Here is a 24,525-nt window from a genome sequence, read left to right on the forward strand (position 1 = left end):
ATGAATCTGCACGCTTGCAACTGACAATGGTATTTTGTGTAGGTGTGGGGAAATCAGATCTAGCAACTGAGTCCCCGAGATGTGGTGCTCTCTATAACACATGGCCTACAGGGGTTGCTCTATGACTCATTTTGTAATAGTAGAAGCTATGTCTGTACAGGTCTACCTGTGTTTTCCTATGTTTTAAATGATATTGAAATTGTGACTCACTAACACCCAAAACAATTTGGGCTGAATGTGACGTGTTGCTGCTTTTTTCAACATTCAACATTTCAACAACCTCAACATAACCCACATTCTTTTAACATTAGTGCATTTCCAAAATTAAATATCCATGTATATGAACTCCACCAAAGTGAAGCTGCTGGCACTGAGAGGTTGATATAATATTTTGGAATTAGGCCTAACCACAAATAAGTCATTCAGCCTACATTTGGTTATTTTAATGAACTCATTCTCAAATAGGGATGTTTCCTGAAAAAAAAAGCCGGGACACAATAGTCTGTCATACATACTTAATACATCTCCTTGACACATGTTGAAAAAATATACAAATAATACAGAGATGGATTTAGTTAGATTATAAGCATTCGTAAATGAGGCTACTCTGTGATGTGTTTACCCATTTAGACTGTTTTACCCAGATTCAAATAAAATTCTGACAGAAAGACAAATAATGTATTAATTCTTTTGATTGCATTGGTCGTATTTACTTTGGCTATAAAGGCTACTGTAGCCTATATTTAAGGCTGCAACAATGCACATTGCTGAATGTCTTTAAAGCTGAATCAGAAAAAAACATTCTTTAGACCTAGCTACATGAATGTAACTTTTCTGTTTCTGTTCAATTGGAGGGAATTTTTTTACTATAAAAATATAATATATAAGTGTATAAACTGGACTGGAGAGTGCTACAGTCACACAACCTACTATCAAGCTTTTTTGGTTTATTTTTATTACATAAAAAAGCGTTAACTTTCATATAAATATTGGTGAATTAGCAACAAAGTCAAGAGCATGTCTGTTTTTTTAGCAAAGGGGTCTGTCTGGTCCTGTGTTCGAGTTCGCCCATGACCGATGGATGCGCGCTCCCGATACTTCAGGTGAATGAGAGGGAAGCAGAGGAGCGGGATACGGTTCACTGTGCGTCGCATTAAAAACAGGAACAATTAAAGGAAAATGAGTTGTGTTACGTCGCTTGGGGCGCATGTTTTCATGACAACATATCTACTCTTCGTGATGGGATGCGTTGCACAGAAAGTAAGTTGACAATTTGTTGACAATATAGCTGACAATAATTCACAAGTTTTACCTCAAGCCCTGCTGAGTGAGTGCCGTGCTCACTTGTGTGGAGAGAGAATCAAGCCACGAGCCCCCGTCCGTAAGTCTTCATATTTAACAATTGTTTGCTTCTCGGCAAATATTCTGACCCTGAGGGACTTGAACCGAGTTATTTTAAGAAAACTTGGGCGACACCATTAACCTCGGCACTCATCCTACACATGGAAGAACGCGTGCAGCTACTAAGTTTTAAATTGAAATCTGTGTCGTCTGTTTTGTCAACAAGTTTGCACTACCAAAATGCAGTACAGCGTGTAGGCGGTTGGGACAAGCAAGCGGTGGCAACAAGCGGGGGTATTTATTTTAAATTGACAGTTTAATTCTGTAGCCTAAATTCTTTTGGTTAGACACCATTTATGCCGACTATATCAGAGGACCACCCTGCTTCGGAGAAAGCCTGAGTTTAGGTATGAAAGAGTAGTTTGGTAAATAGAGATGGACTTTTAAATAACTTTACAATTCATACCATTTAGTTCTGCTTATATTATGGTTGAAAACAGACCAGGATGTGACATTATCTTCTCTTACGGTGCTCCTGAAATTTCGAAAGTAGTGTTGGAAACATAAGTAAGGAGGTTATCAAAAGGTCTTGCAGTCAGCTCGTGATTTACAACAGTGTCTGTCCATAACATTGAGCCAAAACATCCGCCTCATAAACCGTTCTATTCGAAGAGGGAAGTTCTGTTTGTCTGTTGTTTTTTTTAAATATATCCCCTGTGGCTATTTGATAATCAAAAACAGTGAATCCATAAAAAAAGAACATGTTACTTTAGCCATTGTCAGATATCACCCTGGCTTAAATTTACTGCAAAATATCCACATTTTTGGGGATTTTATTTTTCAGTGTTCCAAACTTCTTGGCACATTCTAGAGAGCTTTCAAAGGGATGTTTTGATGGCACAGGCGTGTTTTGATGTTGCTGCACTTCACAGAGTGGGAGAATGGCATGCAGAGTCCAAACTGCTGAAATGAGAACCACATTGAGAGAGCATGTAAACCTTATGTTGTACTTTTCACTCATTGAGGGAACTAACCAAGCTTTGCCTCTGACGTGCGAGGAGCTCCTGATCCGAAGTTTGTTTCTGAATAAACAGGAACACATAACAGTGTGGTGAAGAAGGGCTGCTTTTTGGCCATGTTTTTCATCTAAGCAGGCTGTGATTAACGCTGGACATGTTTTTAACTTTTACTGTGCCACCTACGGTCAAATTTTCTGCCAGGTTAGGTAGGCTTAGCTGTGTATGGGTACTGCAGATGTTGATTGGTTGAGGTTTACAAAGTTGTATAATTTGGTTTGTATGAATACTTGCACCATAAGAAGAACAACATGCGACAAAGGATGACAGGTCATGTCTACAATAGACTGTAGTGTGTATATATGGGCCTGGGGTGAACCTCTGTACTTGCTCATAAAGATGGTGATGTCTCATTACTTACTACAGAAAAGCATGTATTTATTAATTTGTGATTTGATCACTAGTCATGTCTTCCCCTGGCAGCTTAGCTGTCTATTTTGGGGAAGGATCCTTCTAATTGAGGCTCTTTGCCAATCATATACTGTTTTGCAAGTTAACCTAAAAAGTAGAGGTGCACGATTTGCTATTTTTCAGTTCATCATACCCAATTTCAATATCTGGGGTTTGGATATTGGCCGATGCAGATATCATAATTATTACATAAAATAAACATTGGTGCCGATATATATTATGTCAGGTTATAAAGGCTTAAGCAACACAGAAATTCAAATTTTAAAGAGCAAAAAATTTACAAAAATGCGAAAAGGTTTCAAATGTATAAATTCAAATTGAAACCCAATTATTTGAAGTGCTTTGAACGGTTTCAATGCAGCTGTAAATCAGAACTTCGCCGGCCCCTTCAAAAGGTTTTGAGAGTGTAAAGAAAATATTCCAATTGAAGTGCAAATTAAATGAATATATATCCTCAAAACAACAAGCCATATAACATTAGCTAAAAAGAAAACTGACTTTGTATTTGTATTGGTATGTGGATGAGTGGCGTCTGTCCGATATCCGATAAGTGGATTGCAGCCATATCAGACCCTATACTTATATTCGAGTGGATCGGTTCCATGTCTAAAAGGTGAACGTGTCTCAAGCTGAATAGACGCTATATGCTGTTTCAAGTGACAGAAAATCATCCATACAGTTTACAGCTTCATTCATCATCATTCTCTTTATCCCATATTCTTCAGTTTTTCTATGTATGATACAAAATAGCGTCCCCATGCGGTACACGGTCTATTGTTGTAACATCATAGAAGGATTACTCTTAGCTGACACAAGTCTCCTCCGGGACATCAAGACCACGTTGTCAGCACTCGGCTAGGGAGAAGCTTCCACCTGTCAAGAGTTGTCCCCTTCCGCTGATGGGCAGCGGTGGCCCAGCAGCACAATACTTAGAACTGGACAACAGAGCACTTTGGTATATTGAATTGTCAGCGTCTCCAGCGTTAGTTCCTGTTTGCATAGGGTGCTCACTATCTTTGCAATTATCTGCCTGAGGGGGCACGCTAAATGATGCCTTTGTCCTCGGCTCCCCCATTGTATTAAGTTGATTTTTGGAACAGCATAAACAAGCTTGGAATTTATTCTACCACCCCCAACCCCCCCCCCCCTCCCATAGTGGAGGGACAGTCCGTTTGATCTGTGTTTTGTTGCACAGCCCTTGTCTTTTTAGAAGGTTGTACTTGCGATGAAAGGGGTGGGGGGGGGGGGGGCATTCATCCTGGGACATTCATCTCTAATTGAGTTGAGTTGCAGGACCCCAGTGAACTGTATGAATTCACTTATTCCTCCCATGAGTTATTTGACAACAGATACACACATCCTGTCAACAGATAAACATGTCGCCCTGTGTCAGTGAAGCACACTGGGACTTCAGAGGAGATGGGAGGAAAAGGGCTGGGGCCGGAGAGGAAGGGATGGACAGAGTAATGACAGAGGAAGGGATGGACAGAGTTATGACAGAGGGAGGGAGGGAACACTGTGGAGCTTTAAACTGAGTTAATGACTGATGAAAAATATTTAGCTTTCAAAATACCATCCTTGGTATGAACTGCATTTGCTTTACTATTCCTCCTCAGCTGCTGTGAGAACTGCACTCTTTTTAATATATGTTTTCTGCCTGCACGGATACATACATTTACGTACAATTTTGGTTAGATATGTATTTGACGCAGCCAAAGTAAACAGAGGTATAACATGTAATTATTGATATGATATGTATACAAATTGAACTGGGGGAATATAACTCTTCATGTGACGCGATCAGCTACAGTATATGTGTAGTCTGCTGGCGTTGTTGGGACTACACAAATGTTCTTGAGGTTGTCCAGAGGGATGCTTCATTTTCCTCCACAACAATATACAGACGCTGGCGTGGAGAGAGAACACACCTGTATTACCATTACCAACACTGTTCTAAAGAGAACCCCAGATTTTCCTCTAACTGTCTGGACATTTTTGTCTGTTATCGAAAGTAGCAAGTATATTCAGATGGTAAGACTCCTTTTTTCGTTTGTTGAACTTAAAGGTGGAATCAGCGATTCTGGAGACCACTTGTTGTTATTACGGTCATTCATTATATTGACAAAAAGGGATTTTGACAACAAGCATTATCCAGAATTGCTTACTCCACCTTTAAAACTCATACGATTTTACATAATAATAAATCACGGCAGCGGCCGGAACATCCTTTGTTTACCGAACAGGACTAAATCAAAATTTGCTTTCCTTCACAATTGACTCATTAATTAACATAATTAATCTTACATTGTCACGCATAAAAAAACATCCGATCTATCCTGTGATTTACTCTCACTTGCTTCCTAAATGCACACGCTCCCGGCACATGCTAAAGATCTTTAGGACAGCAGGTGCTAGTATGGTTAAAAAAAAAGTACCTCTTTTGTCCAAAGGGGCTGCTAGAATCAACAAAAACTTAAATTTCCTCGTAGACACTTTAATGCTAGTATAAGGGAGGCACATACAGGGGTCAATCCAGTAAAATAGACCATTAGGATACATGGAAAGGACATTGATTATTTTAATTAAATATTTTGAGTTATGAATATCCAACTCCTGTTGTCCTCTCTCTATAGCAGCAAGCTACAACTGGTTTGATGACAACATGATACCTACATTAAATATGATATTCTGTCAACTCTGTTGTTGTGGTTGCACTTGGAAGTTTTGTTCTATGCATTCACACTCTGATTGAGTTTTAACTGTGTTGGTACAGTGCAGCTTTGCCCGAAAGACCAGTTATCATTGGATCATCACATTCCAAAATCTGGAAATGATTTCTCCAAACTGGTTGAACCCACTGTGGAGATAAGGTCATGAGTCACCATAGGGCTCCACAGGTTTAACAGCTACCATAGCAGCAGCAGCAGCAGCAGCAGAAGCAGCTCCTCTTCTCAGGGGAACTATTTTAATCGGTTTTACACCACAAAACATGGAAGAGAAAGAGGGCTTGCATTCTGCCAGTCGCTCATGCACCCAGTTACATGTCTGTTTGAGTTCAGGGACCACAGAGGCACATTTCTTTCCAGCCTTCCACTTGTCCGCATCGACCCCTTTGTTGGATGTCCCAGGGAGGCTCTGTAAATACCATGTTGATCAAACATGCATGGGCTCAAAGAGGGCCTTTCATGAGTTTCATATGATGCACCCGGTGGAGAAAATGTGCTGAGGCCGCGCAGCAGCGGCCAACCAGGGCGACCCCAGAAATGCCTGGGCTTAATCAGGCCGCCGTACCAGTTGTTTGTAAACTCACCCTGGCTTGAACTAGAGCCACTGACACGAGCCCACCAGGAGAGGCATCGACATCACAGGGGAGATATGTGATAAATCCTGGGGCTCCGCTTTTCACAGCTGTGCAGAATGACCTCAAGGAGCTTCTTCTCTATCATATATTTTTGAAGGAGCTGTACAAACCATAGGGGAGAACAGGGTAATGTGAGACACTTTTTACATTTGCTCTCCTCTTCGGGGGAAAACTGAGACAGACCAAAAAAATCAAGGGGGTAAACTGAACCACTTGCTTTTTCCACTCTAAACTACCATAACAACACATGTTGTAACAGTCACAATCCTGACAGCTAGCTTGAAAATCAAATATTCCCAAACTAATGTCGGACGAGTAACAGAATCATGGGGTTTGGCCAATTTAGCAAAACATTTTTCTAAACACTTGAAAGTAACTTTGATCAAATACAACATATAATTCATATTCAATAATTATCATTCAAATGAAAGATAGAACCAGTTAGTTTAAAAAAACAGTCTTGGGGTCAGAACACAAGACCCTTAGAGCCAGCTAGTGTCTGGGGGTCAGAGCAAAGGACAATCAGGACCAGCTTGAACAGCCTGGGACTCAGAACACAGGACTAGACCCAGCTGTCATTTTCCATCTTTTGAGTTTTTTTTTCTTTTTTCTAAGATATTTTTTGGCATTTTTCATGCTTTATTGACAGTTTGAAGAGACCGAGATGAAATGGGGCAGAGAGGGGAGTGAAATGCAGAGTACGACCGCGGGCGGGAATGCTGCTGGGCCCGGTCTGCTGCTGGGGCCTGGGGTGGGCGGGGGGGGGGGTGTGCCGCGCCCTACCAACTGAGCTAAGGGCGTCCCATCTTTTGAGTTTTTGATTAATATTTTTCTGCATTTGTTTTATTGGGATCATTCATTTAATAAATACATATTACTTAGAGTCCATTGAAGTTAAAGGTCACTCTTCTGTCCCTCAGATACATACCTGCCAAACCATGCTCTTGCTGACACCCCTATAACATTCAACCCCCACCTCTGGTCCGCATTGTCTTTTGTCCTATTCAAAGTAGTCTCCTGGCTACCTCAAATATGATGGATTCATTAAAAGAGGGCACAGACACTGTCTCACTTTACCCCACAGCATTTGTCTCACTTTACCCCACTGCTACAATTTGAGAAAAAACTACCTCTCTCAGCAATTCAGGCTAATCTTCAGTTTTCATCATCACATGGTTTCATATGTTGGTTGTTCATCAACATGTATTATAAAAGTTTTTCTACCTGAATCAATTTGCTTTGGCACAATAGTTGATTAAGTTGACAGCAGGAACATTTACTTTTACATGCAAAAAATAAATTTGTGAAAAAAAAAAAAAAAAACATGCTTACAACATCACCATGAGGCCCTCTCTTTCATGGCCACGGGGAAATGAGAGGGGCTTGAAAACATATATCTCACATGACCAAAAATGTGTTCCGTTGCCTAGATACATGGGGTGTCTCGCATAACCTGATGTCTCACATTCCCCCGTTCTCCCCTACAAAAGTAATAATGAATTGGGGCATCATGCTGACATTGAGTTGCATGCTGTCTTCTGAAACATTAGAAAATCCCATTCTAGCTCTTATTAAATGTGGAGACGCTGTCAAATCAGTGAATATCTCCTCATGATCAGCTACCTGTCCGTACTGGGTGTACACTGAAAAAAAGAATCTGGAGTTAATACACAACCTAGGTAGCTTGGCGCAGACCTGCCACTGGTCAATTTAGATTTGCTCAGCCTGTTGGTCTGGACACGATCCATTGGAGCTCATTAACTAAAATTCGGACTTACCAATCAAATCGTTCTATCTGATATGGGTGGGCCAGAGCCCTATGTATTGGGCTCTGGGGCGGACGTAGCCGGATGATCCTTTGCTTGCTTTTCCTTTATTAAATTAGTGGCAGTGGCACCCCTAATCTTGTTAAACACAAATAGCTCCAACTTTGATTTGATTTGTGGTCAGACTTGTCTCATCCCCATCATTGATTTTACAGTATTTTCTGTTTTAATAATCACTTTTTATGTATGTTCTTATATGACATTTTCTCCTCAGGTCTCCTTCACTCTGATCTCATACCCCGTCAAAACTATTGGACCAAAGTAAGGATAATAGAAAAGTTATTCAGGGCAGGCCACACACTATGGGCTCATGAACATGTTACTATGTTAATATTGTGTACGGATCTGAGGAATTGAGTGTGAACATAAAGCTTCCTGAGCAGACTGTCGCTGCTCAAGTGCTAGCCTGTGAAGCAGTGTCACTTTTCCTCCTCCAGTAAACAGGGCTGGTGAGTGTTCCTGCCCCCTTTTGAGGGGCCCGCCTGCCTGCCTGTTTATGAGCCAGTCCGGGGCTGTTTCTGCATGAGAGGCAGAGTGTGTGTATGTGTGTTTGTGTGTTAACAGTACTACAGTGGAAGCCAGCTCGTGATGCAGAGTTTTCACAGTGGTGTCGTCAGCCTGGGTGGTTTAAAAATAAATAAATAAATAAATCGTGTCACAACAGCCAACAGTTAGGTCAGACTGCAGTCTTCTTCCTGATTGTCTAAACAAGGAGACCCATAGTTGTTTTTTTGTTGTTGCCTTGTTCACCTTTATACTATAAAGAAAGTATAGATGTTTATAGATACAAGCTTGTATAATACTTTTTTTGTTTGTTTTGTTGCCGCAGAAGAAAAGCACTATTTCTCTTAGTTAAGTGTATTTACGTAAAATGCAACTTCTCATAGAAAAAAAAAGTAAAATAGTTTTAGTATAATTATAAGAATACAATTTATTTTAAACATGATTTTTTCCAATCAATAATATTTAGTAAAATAAAAAATATAATTGTATAGTTTTGTACAGGTGCTTTATATACAAATTTGCTCTCAAGATCAGCCGGTGGATATAGAGTTGCTTATGTGGTAATTAGACACACTTATGAAATAGTGTAAAACCTTTTTATTTTTTAAAGATGTACTGACGCAAAGGTATACCATAGAACAATACTATTAGCGAGGGGCCTCTTGGTAATGACAGCATCTGGTCTGATGGTTCACTGAACAAGTCAGCCCCTGTCAGTGGCACAACTGGGGCACAATGACCAGCAGGCTCTTATGTAAACTTTGAACTTACCTTGTACTTATTAGCATCACTTCATTAAAATATAATCTGCCTGCCCCGTATGTTAGAGGGGGACCGGGGGGCTCACCAGAACAGCACTGCGGCCCATTGTTTCGCCATGAGAAAAGGCATCCTTGAATAATTAGCGGCCTGCCAGCGGAGCGACCTGTGATGTAACAGAACTGAGATGTTTGGCATTATAAGAATGTCCCATTTCCATTCGACACTGTGGCACTTTGGGGCCCTTTCATGTGTAGTCTAGCATGCACATCTCATGGGTGCTGGGGACCTCCCAGCCGCCTTGCCCTGGTGGGAGAGATGACACAGTCTCTGTCCGTGACACAGTTCTCTTTAATCAAATACAGCACGTCACCTCATTCAAGAGACTATCAATTTATAGATGAGCATTGTTTGCAACATTTTTTTTAAAATCTTTTAAAGTTAGATTGATTAATTAATTTTAGGCGGACATATGGAGTACAAATTATTTTAGTGGAGGAAAAGCGATGAAAGCAGCAATATGAAGAAACATACATTCTCTAACCACTGGCCATTTTTGCCCTAAAAGGGAACACTCTGTCCTCCTCCTCCCCCTTGTTATGCCCCCATATTGTCAAGTGGTTCCCCTCATTGTGCAACCTCGCTGCAAACCCCAAATCGGCTTACTCTCTCTAACCTCAGCAGGGAAGGCATTTGGCCCGTTCAAATGTCATCCGTGTAATTTTCTTCTGTAGCACATTCATTTCTTGTAAGTCGGCAGTGCATGTCATGCGCTAATGTAATTGCTTCCAAATGCCAGTCTGGGAGAAAAAAAACAGAAAAATACAACTATTATTAAAGGCCTACTTCACCGGTTGGAATATGAAGGTGTATTGAACTCTGAGATCCTATGTAGTATAAATGTGCAAAAAAAATTGAAATCGGATCATCCTAGCCTGAGAAAAGGCAGAAAGAGTGTTTTATGGTCTCACTGTCTAACCCTACATTTTCCTTCTTGTGACATCACAGTAAGGGTCAGGATTAACAGGACAGCTGGGCCAAGGGAAGACCGATGGAAGACTGAGGGAAGAAAAACCTCATTCATTATATTATAATAGTGATTTTATAATGATAGAACGCCGGTTCCGTATGGGTGAAGTATTCCTTTAAGGTCTTCAAAGATCAAAATTTACATCAGGATTGTGGTCATTTAAATATTAAATTTAGATTTTTTATTTAATTAGATGGAGCAAACATTTTATTACATTTAATGCCCCTCATAAAAAAGTTCAAGTTTGACATAGATACGTACAAAGATGTTCATTAATATGCTGGTTGGCTTGTTTCACAGACACGCATTTTTGGTCAGCTGAATACTTTTCACGTTGCATTTCTTGGGAATGTGAAGAGAATTTGTAAACACGTCTTACGTCATGCTTTAGGCCTTTGTTATTATTCACTAAAACTCTGCCCCATCTGTGACCTCAGCATTCCGTTTGCTACTCTGTGATATGTCCCGTGCAGTAACGTACTGTAGTTCGATACGCATATCTCAGGCTTAAGCTTGAAATGTTGTTTACGCAGCTTGTACCTTCAAAGGTGTTCTTGCAATCCAGCAGATATCTGTCTGCCTCGGAAAGATAACATGTTTGCCGACTTAAGGTATCTTCCAGCGTAAACAAGAAGTAGAGTAGAGCAGTGCAGTCAATTTGAGGAAGTATCGGATGTAAACGGCAGTTTTACCCCTTTTGAGATTGATAACTTTGGTGATCTTTTTCTAAATCAAACTCCATAACTTCTCCCATGCAACATCACACACACACACACACACACACACACACACACACACACACACACACACACACACACACACACATATTGTTTGTAGTGATTGAGATCACGCTGCCCTCCATGCCCTCTCTGACCTCTCATGTGTCTGTAATATGTTGCAGCTTGGCTGTGAGACTGTCAGCTGTATCAACTATGGAGAGCTTTTGATTTGATCCTGATGACCTGAGGGAGTGGTCCTCTCTTCTAGTCATGATTGAAATTTACATGTAGATTTTGCTACTTAAGGTATACCGACTGAGGAATGCATTTTGTTAAATGCATTCAGATGGGGATAGATGGTCCATGGCAATCAAATTGCCTGTCTGGCTCCATAGCTTCCCCCTGTGCCCTCCCTAACCTAACCTGCATTCTCCAAGTAATCTCTCTGGCTTGTATGCTGTCCAGAGAGCTAAAGTGTGGCCCGCGGGTGTTGGTTTGTTACCTGTCTGGCATGGGGGTCTGCCAGTCTGGGTCATTCCCACAGTCCAGAACTGGGGCCAACAGGAAAGCTCATAAACACACAGCCCCCCTACAAAGGTCTGGTCCTCAGCTCCCTGGACCAGCCACACATCTGCCTCTGCTTAGGCCCCAGGTCCCCTTTACATCCCGACGCACCTGGGAAGAATTATAGCCAGCATGTTTGAAGAAATACCCTCCCCAGGGCTACCCAAGCAGGCAATACAGGCAAAACAAAGGCTTTGATATCAAGGCAGAACAGCAGGGTTGAATAGTTCACTTTCAAGTTGGTTTATGTCAGCGAGTAATCAGTCAACAAGTTGAGTGTATTATTTGCTGTTATTGCTCTGGTATCTTGGTTGTTGATACTTTTACATAGAGGACTTGATCACTTAGGCGTTGTTCAGACTGCCAGCCCCAATCAGAATGTTGACATATCCAGATTGTATCAAATGGCAATAAAACACATATCTTATTATTTTCAAATTGGAATGTGATTCAATTAGGATTGCTACGGATGCGTCTTCAGTTCGGATGCTGTGGTCGTTCAAATTATATGGAGTGCCTTTTGTGTCACTCACAATGTGACGCAAAACGGCTGATAGAAGTGCACCTGACAACAACCACTTTTTGCATCATCAGCAAATGTAATTATGCTACGTGGTTACCACATACACTCATGAAGATAGTTCAGTACAGCACTATAATGCATGGATGCAAGAAATCCATTCTGATTATTGCAATTGACAGTCGGTGTTCAAATCAGATCTGAGAAACAAATTGGATTTGCCTGCAGTTTGAAAAATGCCTCAGTGTCAACTATCTGAATTAATGAGTCATTTAAGAATTTAGGCAATATTGTAATATAATACTGGACACCACTTTCAAACATAATGCCAGAAAGAATGGCATGAATGCTGCTACTGTATTTGTGCTGAGGTGACAGTAAGTCCCTCAAATAAACTCTCCCAAAATGTGAGATTTGGTTATGGTGCCTTAAAGCAGGTTCTGATTCATGGCTAAACTAATGTTAATCATATTGCAGGTATACTTTGACTGTGGTGCCAAGGTGGATGTGGTGGATGTCCAAGGCCTCATTCTGTCCCCCGGCTTCCCCTACAACTACTCCTCCGGGACACATTGCGTTTGGCAGTTCTTTGTGCCCGTAGATTACCAGCTTATTCTGGAGATATTTGACTTTGACGTGTTTGAAAGCCACGACTCTTCCGAGCAGTTCTCTGCCATCTCTAACTTTGAGGAGGAAGACGCAGGTGAAGAGGTGACTTTCAGTCTCGGCAGCTCAGCAGCAGCAGATGAAACTTCGTCCTCAGCTAAAGAGCCCGGGCTTCAGAGTGTAGGGGATGTGACAAAGACTCAGCAGTCCTCAGAAGATGGGGCGATCAAGCAAGTGGTTGTCCAGGAACAGTCCACCAAGATGGAGATTGCCAAAGTCTCGAATTCTGCCAAAAGATCTGCAGAAGCCTCCTCTGGCCCTGACTCGCCACCCCCTCCATCTCTTCTCCTCTTGTCCGGTGCCGTGCCTCCAGGAGACAAGGCCGTCAACTCAGCCTCCTCATCCCACCTCAGGGGAGACCTCAACCCCAGTTCTAACCCAAGAACAATCATGGCGGAGACCACCCTTTCCCCGCCACTTTCCACCGACACTCCAGCCGCAAGCCCCGAACCCCAACACTCGGTGCTCGATGCCTGCCCCCACGACGTTCTCTACATCTCAGACCTCATTACCTTCTCGTCCAGGTTTTGCGGGTCCAATCGACCCCCCAGCAGCCAGCTGGTGTTCGGCTCCAGCCAGGAGATGGTGGAGGTCATCATGGAGCTCATCACCACCACCCACTGGGGCCGCGGCTTTGCTCTTCTCTTCCACTACCACAACCTGACCCAGCCCGGGGGGGAACGACGTGCCTCAGCTCCAGCAGCCAGCAAGGTAGACTCCCTGCTGGCTGCTGTGAGCGGAGCTGCCTTCTTCGCTATGATACTTACGAGTGCCCTCTGCATCGTTTTCAGGTAACAGAAGTAGAGAAACTTCATTTAGAGAAGGCAAAGAAAATACAGAAACTATAGATCAGGGACAGGTAAGTGTTGCAACCACCAGTAGACAGTCAGTTTAATCCAACACATTTGGTTATTGTCTTCAAGATTATTTGTTTCTAGATTAAGTTTGTATAGTAGTTGTGATAGATCATTATTCAGTCTACTATATTGTGTTTCAGGGAAAGGTTTCCCAACACAGACACTATGGATTGCAAACATTTTTTTATTTATTTTTTAAACATTCATAATCACCAGATAATTTTTTATTATTTATTTTCATTTACTTTGACGATCTCCTGGGTGGATGGATAGATGGATATATTAATATTCAAAGACCCCCAATGGATGGATTGTAATGAGGCTGGTTCTCACGTAATCTTTCATAAAGCGTATATCTAGGCATCTCCTTGGATTGATTGATTGTCAACATTTTGTACATACATTAATGTTCCCAATGAGATCTATCCCGTTGCTTTTTTTTTTTTTTTTGGATACCCTGACTTTTTATTTAGCAGCACTATTGATAGACTGACTTGACCTTCATAGACATTCATGGTCCCCGAAGAATGAAGCCTAATTACAAATCGCATTCATTTAATTATCGGGTTTCTCAGCTAAATCCTTCAGATTATTGTTTTTTTTGTTGTCCTGAGTAGATATTTTTTCCTGAGAAAATTCACAGGTGTCCTTTATTTCCTCTAATGAATGAAAATGGGCTGGTCTAACGGTAAATTGCACACACTTGCACATACACCGTCACCACCATGTTATGTTGACTCAGCTGGAAGCCTCTGTCCCTGATGTGGTGACCCATGGAGATTAGTTGGGTTTGGCTGCAACTCTGCGGCTTCCTTGATGTGGAGCATTCTCAGCATAGACGGCGGGGCATTCAAGGTACAGCACCTGGCATCAATTCCAGCATGCACAAACACAGAGGCGGCATGAAAGTGAAAGGGCCCGGGAAAACCGATGGCATTGTCAGACAATCAAAAGGTGTAATTTATAAGCAGTTCCCTCTTGTCCATCCCAGGGGACCATTAACACAAGCTAAAGGGGTTAGGCCTAATACATGAGGAGGTTTGAAATACTATCTGTCCTGACAGTGTGGATATTTAACCCAACTAGACCGGATACAGTCAAAATCCAGGAAGGGTTTAAGATTCGTGTCAGCCTCATTATTCAGCTTGCTGTGAGAAACACCCGTTTTAAAATGATTTGTGTTCATTGTGAATGCCGCTCAGTGTCTCCAACTCATCCGTTAGGCCCAATAACGCCACAGGTGCTCACTATTACCGGGAAATTGGAAACACGTGTTTAATAAAATGGAAGCGTAATTAGCTAGAACAACAACACAAGTCATTCAGAAGCCAGGAAATGCATTACCGTGAAATGTCAAGCTCATGAGCAACCTCGGTAGTTGTTTGTTTACTTCTGTCTCATTCAGTTGTTCCCTATTAATTTAAATGAGTTCACATTGGAAAACAACTAGACTGGCAAGCTAGGCGAGGTCTTGCAAGTTTAAAGCAGCGGTGAGATTAACTCCCAAGGCCCCTCAGTTTAAAGTGGATGAGAATCACACCAGGGGTCGCCCTCAGTTGACTGGTGGCTTGTAATGAACCCATTCAGCTGTAAGAATCATTTTTTAATAAGAGGGTATTTGCTGAAGTATTTCTTTGCCCTCCATGTGTGTGTTCATATAGACTTGAGAACAGGGCAGAACAACGAGGTGGCAAGAAATGATGGAAAGGGATATTAGTCTGTTTCTGAGTTGTCAAGGAATGCACAATAAAAAAGCAATGAATAGCAATAACATCTCGGTATCAACCAGTGTGTGAACTGTTAGAGTTGTGGCATGTGTGAATGCAAGATCGTGGTGCATGCTGCTCCGTCATCCAACACCACAATAGAGCAACTATTGAGAGGGAAACAGCCACGGGTATTTTGGAGCTATTATGTGTTGGGTGAGGTGGTTGCTATGTCAAAAAAGCTCCCATTTCAGTACATTTGTATGGGACAGTGTCCATTTTTACATTTCTGGTCTAATTGTGAACACCGGAGGGATTTTTATTCTTGAGAAAAACTGCCAATAGTGGGGAAAAAACAGGGGACATTCACTAAAGCAATTTTTTCTTTTGGACATGTCTGTAATTATAAAACTGAATTGCTGTGGTACTGTATGTTTTCCAGACCCAAACTGTGTCCAAAAAGAGCCAGCTCCTGTGCATCCAGCAACTCTGAGGTACAGACACTACTACTGTTTACTATTTCTGCCCTATGCTTCCCCCTGTGTCCCCTCTACATGTTATTCTCTCTCTCTCCTCCTTCTCGTGTGATTCGTCAGACAGACATTCCTCTGAAAACAGCGCTTTATCGTGGATCACTAGACATTTCCTTTGATTTTCTTTGCCATGGAAGCCAAAACTATCCACTTCTCCTCCACTCCTCACAGAGCCTTGCTGCATCAGGTTCACATCAGGTCACAAACGTTTTTCAAAACAAAGTTCGAGCAACCTGACAATGAAGCAGGGAGCATTTTTTAAATGATTTCGACCAGGAATTTACACCATTCAATTGTAAATTGCAGAAATTGGTGTCATTCAGGTTGTATCGATGGTAGACTGAATAATTGGACCATGGACTTTTGGTTCACTTGGAAAGAATTGGAAAGTGTAACAGGCATTTTTTTTTAATTAATTTCCTGACATTTTATAGACAAAACGATTTAACAAGCAACATCTTTGGCCAGACGAATCGACAATGAAAATAATTCATTCATACATTTCATTCCAACCCTACACAGATCATGTTTTTTTTTCACCTACTGCTGCCTGCATTGGGTCCTGCAGATCATTTATTGTTTCATATTCTCCTCTGAAACACCGTTTTTGGTATGGAGTTGATTACAAGGGGCCAGAGAGAACAGTAAAATCGAAACACATTGCCACAGAGTTTTTTTGGGGGGCTTTATTGGCCTGTACCGAAACATTTTTTTGCACTGATCATGGCAGAGCGCTTTAGACAAATGGAACGGCGTTGTTCTGTGTGTTTGTGCGGTAGGTGCCAGAGGGAGTCCAGAACACAGGGGCTGAGGTCAGCGAGCTGCAGCTGATGGCTGAGAATCAGACCAACCCACAGGTGACCGCAGAGCAGGACAACAACAATGACAGCCCTCCACACACAGGTTAGGAGGACAAACACATGCACACACACAGTGGATAGACTGGTGTATTAGAATGCATATTAAGGCCCAAAGATAGAAAATACTGTATTCATGCTGAGTATGTTTAATCTATATATCTGTTTGCTCTTGGAAACTTCTAAGATATAACAGATTTGAGTTCAAGAACAAAGACACAACTGTATTGTGGATGTCATTAATTTTGATTTATATTAATGCAACATGTTTAGAATTTTGACCAAATTAATGTAGGAATGATGATAATAGGATTATAAATCTGCCATTATTTAATTTTGTGGAGAGCAGTGCTCTAATAAAGTTTTATTGCATTCATTTAAACGTGCAGGCTAAGGGATTTGAGGAATGTGCTGCAATGTTTTTCTGGAGATGACTTGTCAATTAAATAGTGTGGGACTGGAGTTTCTGCTGATGGGTTATCTGTAGGGGTCGCTCTTTCTTTGTATGTTACACTCACAGAGGATACTTCTGCTTCTATTTATTCCAAGCAAATTGCAACTGCTGTTTCTGGAAATGAAAAACGGGAAGTGTTTTCTTGCCCTTAAGGAGTTTTCCAAAGATTCACCTAAACACTGAGCCTTACAAGCTTTCATGAAGCGGTTATGAGTCGAATCGCTGTTGTGTTACAAATGTGTTCCAAGATGTTTCTTCAAATTAAAACTGTGTGTGTGTGTGTGTGTGTGTGTGTGTGTGTGTGTGTGTGTGTGTGTGTGTGTGTGTGTGTGTGTGTGTGTGTGTGTGTGTGTGTGTGTGTGTGTGTGTGTGTGTGTGTGTGTGTGTGTGTGTGTGTGTGTGTGTGTGTGTGTGTGTGTGTGTGTGTGTGTGTGTGTGTGTGTGTGTGTGTGCAGACCCCTTTTCAATGGAAAGGAAAATTGCATTAGTTTTGGAGCAGCACGCAGACTTGATCCTGGAACAATCCAAAGGCTAAACTCTCTCTCTTTATTTCTCTCTCTCAGTCTCTCTCTCTCTGGGACTGAACCCAGCCTGAGAGATTTGTGGGTTGTGGCATTTAACCCACAAAGCAGCCTGGGAGTAGTTTGAACAACAGGGGAGTACAGTCCCCCTCTGTGTGTGTGTGTGTGTGTGTGTGTGTGTGTGCTCCAGTCACGGTGTTAGGAGTTTACACCAAAACACACACACATACACAGCCTGTAAACAGTGAAGGAGTTGAGATTAACCCACTCTGCATGTTGTTTCATTGGACCAGTGAATTTTGCAGTACAACATCATATGGTCTATTGCTTTTGGTCGGCTAACAGTCCTTACTGATAGGCAGCGTGAAAAAAATAATGTGAAACTATTTACATTTTCAAAACTATTATGGTGTACAAAGTTTGAAATAACACATTACACACTCACTAAGCACTATTATTGTCTGATAAATCTATTTAAAATGGCCGTGTCAATGTTGTCAATATATCTTGTGTCCATTATCTTTCTGTGTTCCTGCAGTCAGTGCTGGGGGTGACCTTTCTCAGAAAGAAGAGGTGGACCTGTCCTCCAGCTGCTTGACTGAACTGGACCTCGGAGCTGATGAGGTCTTCATTGTATCTTCAACCCCTAGCCCAAGCAGGCCAACCTTCACGCCCCACACTGTAAGGCCTAGTTTCATGTTAATACGGTTGCCTATGTCATGTCATCACCTAGTTAGGACATTACTACACATTCAGGAGACCTAAAAAGCTATCATGCTATCATGCTAGCTAGTGGCTAGTGTTCAAGATGGTGGATTTTCAAAATAAGAGTTATTGCATACAGTACATTACCCAGAGGATGAAGCCACCGAAACCAAAGACAGAACGTTGGTGGTCCCATGACTTCCTCTAGCATCACCATGAGGTTGCTATTTGTGATATTAGTCAAAGGTTTCACCAATTCTTGCTGACGACTGTTACCTGGAAATGTGCATTAATGGGTATGGAATTTGGCCATTAAAATAATAAGCTTAATCACGTACACATGAGTATTTTTCTTCGTGTTATTTTCCAAAGGAACCAAACAATTCACTCTTCCGAAGTAAGATAAAACTTTCATAGATATATATTCAGTAATAAAAGCATAATAGTTGTTGGCGGATATTCTTCACAATTGGTCAAATCCAAAAATAAATGCCCAACAATGTCTTGAGATACAGAACAACTAAATTTGTCCAATACTTTATGATAAAATACCTGCAAAACTTGGTTTCCACTGTATATTGCCTTTAGTGCAATTTAACACATTTTAGCATTTTAAAACACAACACTGGGGCGCCCTTAGCTCAGTTGGTAGGGCGTCCCCCCCTGGGCCGGGCCCAGCAGCAGACCCGGGTTCGATTCCCGCCCGCGGTCGTTCTCTGCATGTCACTCCCCTCTTTGCCCAATTTCACCTCTGTCTCTTAAAAAAATATATATCAATAAAGCATGGAAAATACCAAAAAAAACAAGAAAAAAAACACAACACTGAAATGCTGAACCTGGTAAACATTTTACCTTCTAACATCACAGTGAGCGTGCTAGGTTGGCAATATTTGCATTTAGATTGAAGCACTGCTATGCATTATATCATTTACATAGGTGCAATCCTGTTTCTCACTTCTCCGGTTAAGTGAAAGTAGGCTTGATGCTATACAGTGCACTGTGAAATTGTCTCTTTAATATCAAGGCCAAATTCTCAGTTTGGGGTCTTCTTGCTATGGGGGGAAATGATCCCTGAATCAATGATCATCAGAGGCGACAGGGCATTCATCGCTTTGAATTGACCCATTGTGCCTCATAACACAATTTATTTGGCGTACGCATGTGTCTAAAACTATGGGGCCATAAATGGGAAATGAGGATAATTAAAAGATGGGAGGAGCATTGAAGAAGAGGCAATGATTTGACAAAGCATTTTTCTCCCCCTGCTCTCTTTTGTATTCTCTTGGAATAAGAGTTGGCACAAAACAGTTCTGGCAGCTTTTTTGAAGGACTGGCAAGCTTTTCTGCAGCCTAGGCTAATGGAGTATTATCTGCAGAGCCAGATTCCCAGCTCTTTGTGTGTGTGTGTGTGTGTGTGTGTGTGTGTGTGTGTGGTGTGTTTGTGTTTGTGTGTTTGTGTGTCATGCACGCTTTGGCACACAGTGTGTGGTCTGCCTGTGTGTGTCCTCGATGCAGAAGTCCATGTAAATAATGTTTGAGAAATGTTGCTTGGGTTATCAGTGGCAAAGGTTGAAATGCAAAAATTCATTTAAATGTCTTTGAAAGGATCCCATCTAAGAAGAGCCTCAATTTAGTCACACTCAAGCAAGGAGAAACCTTTCTCGCTGTAGGCGGGTGGACGAGATCAAGGGATCTGGATCAAAATGGTATTGTACGTTCCTCGCTGTCCGAAACAAAAGGGACCTAATTCAACTGTTATATCATTTTTTTGGGGGGGAGTCTGTCTGTCAAGCTTCTCCAGGTACCTTGTAAGTGTCTCAGGTCCCACCTTTGGAAGCACGCTGTGTTGGGCGGCTGTGTTGGGCGGCTGGTTTTTTCGCCATTGTGTTGGTGGGGCTTTAGTGACCAAAAGAACATTTTATTTAAAGCCCTTGCTAATTCTTGTCTAGACAAAGCTAGCTGCTAGTGACTCTGTGCGAAGGATTATCTGGACTTGTTCTCTGTCTAATGTTTGCAACCCCTAAAACCTTCCCCCTCCCCTGATCAACAGCAGCTGACCGATCAGAAAGGATAACGGAGCCTTTTGCACATCTAACCCGTCAATAACAATTAGCGTCCTGGATGGTCAAGCAAATATTAATCTTTACAAGTCTCAAGACAGTGAAGTGCCCTCTCAAATGGGCATTTGTTTGGACCTGCAAATGTACAGTGCAGATGGTATGGGTTGTGCTAACACACCACACCACCCCACAAACGTGACTGAAATCTTTCCAAAGGCCCTGCTGTTGTCCTGACAGCTTTAATATACTTAATAAATAATGATTGAGATAGGTACGTGAGCAACACACGCTGTGCTGGCTGCCTGTGTGACTGAGCGGGCCAAGCTAATCAGCACAGTTCCGTTTTGTTAATCCATTAATGTAATACACAACGCAATCTGCAGGGAGAAATTCAGGCGCGAGATGGGGATGTAGACTGGCAGCCAGTCAGGTACAAACATCCCTGAGTGCTGTGTTCTTGTGTCCACTGATACTGCTATATGAGTGCTGACTCTGTTTGATAGCAATATATTTTATGAGTAAGGCAATAAAGAGTAGTTTTTCTTCAAAAGATGTAATTATTTAAATATAATAATACTTACATATCCAGCATCTCCTGGTGTCTTACTTAAAGGCATAATCAGTCATTTTAATCCAAAACACTTTTTGTCAAAATCAGCAAATATCCACTCACTGTATGCTACCTGTACATACAGTGCGTACAAGGGGGGGGGGGGAATCCAGTGTTAATATACAGCCTTGGCTCTGTAAATGGGCATGTTGTAAGCTATGGTTTTCCCCCCTTTGTTTACATACCAGTTTACAGAGCCTAGGCTACGTGTTAACACCAGATTTCTTTTTCATCGCACACACAGTATTGACAGGTAGCGGATCGTGAGGAGATATTCACTGATTTTGAAAAAAACAAAAGTTCTCCAGAATTGCTGACTCCACCTTATTCAGATCTGATACCTTCTCCTTGTTGCCTGATCGTGTTAGCCATCTGTTTTCATTTACATTAACATTTACAATGAGATACAGCACTCTGATTTCAGTCTAGTCTTTCCATTGATGCCGTCGACTAAAGATGCGTGCGTGATTCATTAACAAGCCTGCCGCTCAGTGCAGGTCATTGCACACTTCACTTGTAGCTGCAGTTGAGTGCTTGAGCATAATGTGCCCGCTGATATGTGAGCTATTTATGTTGTGTGGTTGTCTTCATTCCTAATTAGTTTGTTTATCCTCACTAGGCCACTCTTGTCTTAGTAAACTGTGTTCTCTCAGGGAAGGTGTGTTAACTACACATGCATCTCTTCAGCACTTCCTTGCATGGCATTCAGTAATTAACACATTTTAATATCCGGTACCACAGTCACTAAGCATTATAAACATCAGAGAAAAGTGCCTTTACAATATTCTCATCAGCTAAGGCTCTCAATATGGCTGCCGGTGGACATGCTAAGTCAGTTAAAGGTACTCTCAGCCATAGGAGAGATAGTTTGTTAGTATTTGAACTGAGCACCAAAACAAATCCCACCCTCCCCTCCCGCTCCCTCAGAGGCTCAGCCCCCAGACACCATTTGCCTTAGCAACAGCAGTCATCACTATCTGTCCAATAGCATTGATTCTTGTTACTAATGTCACAAACGCTACCTGAGTTCGGAAAAGTGTTGATGGTCTCGGCCAGCCAGCCTCCCTTTGTAAATATACCCTTTTACAGAGCCTGGGCTGTGTATAAACGCTAGACTTTTTTTTTTTACAGTGCACACACAGTACAGAAAGGTAGCGGACAGTGAGCAGATATTCACTGATTTTGACACAAAGTGTTGCAGATTAGAATGGCTGAATCAACCTTTTAAAAGCCCATTGCGCACAGGCTCTGACTAGACTACTCCTTTTCATTCATACATTTCTATAATTTACTTGTCTCTTAGCAGCGGGAGAGGTTTCTGCGGCACAGTGACACTGGTCCCAGCCCTGCAGGCGACTGGCCCTCACCAGATTCCAACACCTCACCTACTGGTTTCAGATCAGCCAAGGACAGTGTCAGGCCGAGAGCGTGGAGCGTTCGCACCTTCCAGGACTTCCTCCCTCCACTGCCACAGCTGCATAGGAAGTGGTGCAGCTGGAACTCCACCAGTCCCTTCACCAAGCTGGTGGACAGTGTCAGTACTACAACCTTTTCATGTTTTAACAGCCAGGACCATTCATGGCATGAGAGGTTGATCAGAATTATCATGATGAGTTATTATAACTTGATTTAAAGGGTCAGTTCACCGAACAAACAAAAAACATTTAGCTAGTTTTGGTGTCACATAGCCTAATCAATATTAACACGCTGTCAACATTATTTACAGTAACCAGCTCTCTGGATTTTTCTTTCTTGTTCATATTACTGAGGTGAATGCAGAAATGGAAAGTGTCTGCATGTCTAGATATCACAAGACAACATTTCTGTAATTTGGCTGCATTCTAATTAAGGTGTTTAAAGCCACTAGGTCCCTGGTATTGTGCATAGTGGCTCACTGATTGGAATGGAGCCATCTTTAGTGTTTTTTTAATGACACCTGTGCTTTTCCATCTGTGTGACTAGTCTAAGTGTCTATCAACAGTCTCATATCATATCTTGTATCACCAGGCTCCATCCAGTTCTGCAGCTGACTGCAGAGGGGATGACAGCAGGAAGGTCTTCTCCGACGTTCACCTTGAAGCCAAGGCAGACCACAGCACCATCTCTGACTCGGCCATCAGCAATGCGTCCTACCCGCTGACGCAGCCCGCCCAGAGGCAGCGGCGCCTCAACTCCACCAGCAACCTGCGGCGCTCACGGTTCACGGGCCCTTGCTTTGGCCTGCTCTCCGGTACGGCAGACCCAACCATGGCTCCTACCCTGGTGGTCCCTCATACCCAGGTTCCCCCCTCAGAAACCAGCCCTGGTTCATCTCCCTCCACCCAGTGTCAGATGGAGAGTGGTGGCCAGGCAGGGAAGGGAGATCACGTCAGCGTGCCGGTGTTCGCCATCTCTGAAGAGGAGGACCGGCAGCCTCTGGTCTCAGCTGAGCACCTGGACCAGACACCTGCCTCCTCCTCTGTGCTGAATGGGTTGGTGAGGGGGGCGTATGAGGGGAAGATGCCAACCCCTGATGGAAGCACCAGCCTCAGCCCCCAAAGCCAGAGGGCCAGGCCAGAGTGGAGGCCGTGGGGGAGCCAGGTGTCGGGAGGAGTCGGTCCACTCCCGTCCAACAACCAGTCCAACACAGTCAGTAACAACCAGCCGTCTCTGGGTCAGTCCACAGTGCTGTGCAGTGTGACCAACCACATGTGACCACACAGGGCTTTAAAGTTGCTGGAAAAGAGCAAGGGACTCTGACTCTGGTGGGGCCAGCATATGCATTTCCAAACTCTTGTTAGTACCACTTTTTTTGAAATATATATATATATAACCTACTTCTTTAATTTCTGAAATCCACTTGATTACTATATGCTGTAGCCTCCTGCTGGCGACCACTATATCTATATATATGTATATGTATCACTCTAGCTGTTTTTTTTATTTTTATAAAGTTGTGTTTGGACAAAGATGGAATAATATGCTGCTTCCTATGCCAAGGCTCTGACTGCTGTGGTATTATGTGTTTAAAAAAAGATGACTGGTTGCAACAAAATAAGTATTTTTAGTAGTTCTGAGTGACTACTCCGTAGCCAGATGTATTAACCTGTTTGATCCTATCCAGTTAGTTATAACACTCCATCCATTGCACTTTGCTTTTCATTGCTGATTCATTGTGGAAGTTTTGCTGCATTTTGCCAACTTTTCGCATTTTTCTGTGTTTTTTTTTTAGCACAGGCTTATATGTTTATACAGTGACTTATTACCCAAAAGTGTTCTGCGTAGATTGTTCATTAATCTTGCAAACAGTTTGTACATACAATATGTACTCCTAATGCTCTACAGGATTATAAAAAGGGAAATCAAATAAAGTAAGAGCATCTAGAGTTCTAATATTAGTATAAAAGAGAACTAGCAATCACAATAGTTTTTCAAATGTGTTACGAATTATGTAAAGTTTTATTAA

General features: G+C 42.2%; 1 protein-coding gene across 2 annotated transcripts; it reads left to right on the top strand.

Annotated features, from left to right (window-relative positions):
• The first annotated feature begins 1,118 nt into the window (after positions 1-1,118).
• Positions 1,119-24,479, top strand: LOC307260957 (uncharacterized protein). 2 transcript variants are annotated; one of them, XM_080041363.1, is made up of 7 exons: positions 1,119-1,260; positions 12,589-13,568; positions 15,783-15,834; positions 16,653-16,776; positions 18,244-18,386; positions 22,384-22,614; positions 23,088-24,479. In XM_080041363.1, the coding sequence occupies exons 1-7, from the start codon at positions 1,180-1,182 to the stop codon at positions 23,772-23,774; spliced, it is 2,298 nt and encodes a 765-aa protein (XP_079897489.1). In that variant the 5' UTR covers positions 1,119-1,179; the 3' UTR covers positions 23,775-24,479. The 2 variants fall into 2 exon arrangements, with proteins under 2 accessions (XP_079897489.1, XP_079897490.1); XM_080041364.1 differs by having other exon boundaries at positions 22,387-22,614.
• The last annotated feature ends 46 nt before the right edge of the window (positions 24,480-24,525 follow it).

Source organism: Ammodytes marinus (genome assembly GCF_949987685.1).
Source record: "Ammodytes marinus genome assembly, chromosome: 2".
Classification (NCBI taxonomy): Eukaryota; Metazoa; Chordata; class Actinopteri; order Uranoscopiformes; family Ammodytidae; genus Ammodytes; species Ammodytes marinus.

Bases quoted from the DNA above. Each gene is read 5' to 3' on its own strand.
- LOC307260957 (XM_080041363.1), top strand. From the start codon at position 1,180: ATGAGTTGTGTTACGTCGCTTGGGGCGCATGTTTTCATGACAACATAT. The intron at 16,777-18,243 runs GTTAGGAGGACA...GTGTTCCTGCAG, and splicing joins TGACAGCCCTCCACACACAG to TCAGTGCTGGGGGTGACCTT. The intron at 22,615-23,087 runs GTCAGTACTACA...TTGTATCACCAG, and splicing joins TCACCAAGCTGGTGGACAGT to GCTCCATCCAGTTCTGCAGC.